The sequence below is a fragment of the Trypanosoma equiperdum genome (assembly GCF_001457755.1).
Source record: "Trypanosoma equiperdum strain OVI genome assembly, contig: ctg_1552, whole genome shotgun sequence".
NCBI classification, from domain to species: domain Eukaryota; phylum Euglenozoa; class Kinetoplastea; order Trypanosomatida; family Trypanosomatidae; genus Trypanosoma; species Trypanosoma equiperdum.
Window position 1 is genome coordinate 9,843 of NW_027123563.1, and position 3,187 is coordinate 13,029.

The following is a 3,187-nucleotide window of genomic DNA, read 5'->3' on the forward strand; positions in this document are numbered from 1 at the left end:
GCATCGCCTCTCAAAGGTCAAAATATATATTTAAACTTTTGCTCCCCACTCAGCTTCGCCAGTCACACAACTAATCAAGCCAATAATGGCGGTTGTCGCCGCATATTTTGGTGTGTGTTCATCTCCGCCTTTTCACCGCGGAGTTGCGCGCCCAAATGAACCAACTGACTTTGCCCCGCCTGACACCTTCTTTTTGTTTTTTTGTATTAAAAAAAAAACGTGCAGCACAATTTAATTTTTCCCTCAACGCATTTGTGAGCAACCGACCGCCGCATTCCCACACATGTGATGCGTTGCTGAGGGGAATTGCGGACGCATCCCAAAGAAAATAAAAGAGGGAGGGGGGGAAAATAATACGGTGCCAACAAGCCGCTCCCACCCGCATTTCAAACACGCAACGGAATATGCCAGTTCGTAACGACAGGGTGGGAAATAAATATTAAAACCCTTTGAATAAAATTAAAAAAAAAACAGACAAACAAAAGAAGGGGAAATAATAAATTTAAAAAGCAGATGTCGCGCAAGAAAAACGGGGCAGGGGGGTGCGGGGACTCATTAAATTTTCAACTTTCTGAAGGCACGCAAAAGCCATCAAATGAACGGAGAGGAGAGCGCGTCGTTAAATTTGGTGTTTGTGGCTCCAAATCCCTCTCGCATGGCTCAAACTCACCGACAGCTCCTCATGGCAAAACGAAATATATTAAAAAAAAAAAGAAAGGAAGGTGTTGTCTCATCACAACGCGCAGTCCGGGGATTAAAACACGGCCCTCCACCCCCACTCCTCCATTAAATCTGGAGCATACCACTCTCCAACTGTTGCCGCGTATTTTGAAGCATCCCCACGAAGGGACATCAAAGAAAGGTTGTGTGCGCCCCCCCCAAAAAAAAAAGGGGGGAGGGGAACGATGACCATTTGCCAAAAGAAACGGGTGTTGTTTGTTTATATCTTGATTTATTTTTATTCCGCTTTTCATGTGCACGAGGCGTGCCATCCCAAGTACCCGCGGTAAAATGGGTTTGCAACTGTACGATGTTTGCCGAGTCGATTCACAATATCTGCGTACTGGCCCTCTTTAACTCCATGTATGATAACAGAAGTGTCACGCACACCACTGCAAAATCCGTAGTTGAGATCATTGAAACGACAGCAGGACTCCACATAATACCTCAGATTATCCAACCTTAGATAAGAGATCACTCGGGCCACCATAATATCCTCATTTTCCAATATCAAAGGTTTAAATTCCATTTCTCGCTCTTTACTGTATGGTACTCGAATTATTTTACGGAGCGGTTCGTAAGCCACGAAAGCCTCACTCACATCCCGCGACAATGTGTACAAGATGCCAGCTGCAAAATAAAAGGGATCCTTTACAGTCATTGGTTTCATGTACCCCCAATAAACACGACGCCGCGGTAAAGTGTGCAAATCTGCAAGGAACTGCGGTACGTGAAGAAAAGCATCGTCATCCGCCTTTGAAATGTAAGTTACATTACGAAAGAACCGAAGCGCAAAATCATACCAATGAAACACTTTGCGACTCATTCCAATTTCTGTTGCGGGACCCCAATGAGTGCCATCTCCCGTTGTTTTGTTGGTTGAAACTTTCCCTTCATCCATGGGAAGCGAAATTATATCATTCCAATGCCACGCTTCCTCCTTCAATTTGGCGGAAAATGTGTAATTGTGGTCCGGATGACGGGCTAATATAAAAGCAATCATCAACTCACCACTGAAATTATTGCTCTTCGTTGCCACCCCCGGGTACTGAAAAGATGTTAAGCGAAGTAAATAACGTCGTCTCCGTCTCTCGTTGTTATCAGGCGATAAGAATCCAACTGCAACAAAAAAATCCCGTCGCCTCAACACATCCACCGTAGCCTGAGGAATAAATTGGACAGATTGAAGGTCTTCCTCGTTAAGTGTGGTAAGTGTCGGCTCAAAACTGTGTTGTATGTTCTCACGCTGTTTTGGTACTTCAACACGACGGAACCGTGAAAGGGACAAAAACCATAACAATGTCAGTAAACACAGAGGCAATAGTCTCTTGTATTTATGCCCACTCCACACCATTATTTTTCTTTCCCTACGCACTTTAAAAGCCAAATACCTTTATGACCTATATAAATCTGTTGGTAAAGGCACCTAACTAATAGTGTTGAAGGAAACTCAACAAACAACCAAAGGGTGGGGGGAAAAAAAGAACATTGAAAAGTGTTACTTGTCATCAACTTCACTTCGCTACTCACGGAAATGAAGCGGCGATACGAAAATACGGAAGAAAAATAAAAATAAAAAGAAAGATATGTGAGTACCGTCCCCGCAACCCACCCAAACGCGAATAGAGCGGCAAGGCTATAAACAAAAACTGCAGCAACCCGTAAAATCGCTCACTTCCCTCTTCAAGCGAAATCCCTCCACACCATCAAAACATACAACAATGAGTTAATGTCCCTCAGAGATGATTCCTAAAGAATTTGATGGGATTTATATGTGATGGTTCAACAGAGGACAACGAGTAACCACAATTATACGCATTTCAACAACTTCATTACACACTGGAGTCGCATTTTGCGGATACTCTGCGGAACGGAGGTGCGCGATTTTGCAGCGTGGAATTTCCATCACTCGCACATTTTATTTATTTTTTTTTTCTTGTCACTCGTATTTCATATAAAGACACGTTTGACACCTTATGGGTTTTACGACCACCGCGAGGGAATGTGCCGTTACCAAACAACTGAGCAACCGACACGCGAAAGCGCATGCAACATATTTTCTCTCCCTTTTTTTTTTCTCAAATGACAACCTCCTCACTAACAATCCTGCATTTTGCGGTTGCAACCGGTAAAGTCAAACCCCACTGCGCTTCTTAATGAGACGCTACAACGTAACTACAAATGGAATTAATCAATGGAATTAATCATCCACTTCCAAAAGAAGGAGGGAAAATGTGAGAATCCATGAGACGATGTAAATCATCAAATACCTCCCCTCCCCCTTTTTTTTTTTTGGCAACGCACTGAAGCATGTGCCCCAACGGTTACAGCCAAGACACGGCACATATCACTTGGAAATTGTCGATCATATTGAAACTAATTTACAAACGGCTTCGACAAGATCACGAGTACATAAACCCGGTCCCCACAACATGAAAGCAGAAAGAGAGAGAGAAGAAAAGAAAAG

The 3,187-nt window shown here is 43.4% G+C and overlaps 1 protein-coding gene across 1 annotated transcript; it reads right to left on the reverse strand.

Annotated features, from left to right (window-relative positions):
* Positions 1-970: 970 nt before the first annotated feature.
* Positions 971-2,074, reverse strand: TEOVI_000906600 (UDP-Gal or UDP-GlcNAc-dependent glycosyltransferase, putative; the record flags this gene model as incomplete). Its single annotated transcript, XM_067222058.1, has 1 exon — positions 971-2,074. One exon carries the CDS (start codon positions 2,072-2,074, stop codon positions 971-973), a length of 1,104 nt encoding a protein of 367 aa, XP_067078159.1.
* Between the last annotated feature and the right edge of the window lie 1,113 nt (positions 2,075-3,187).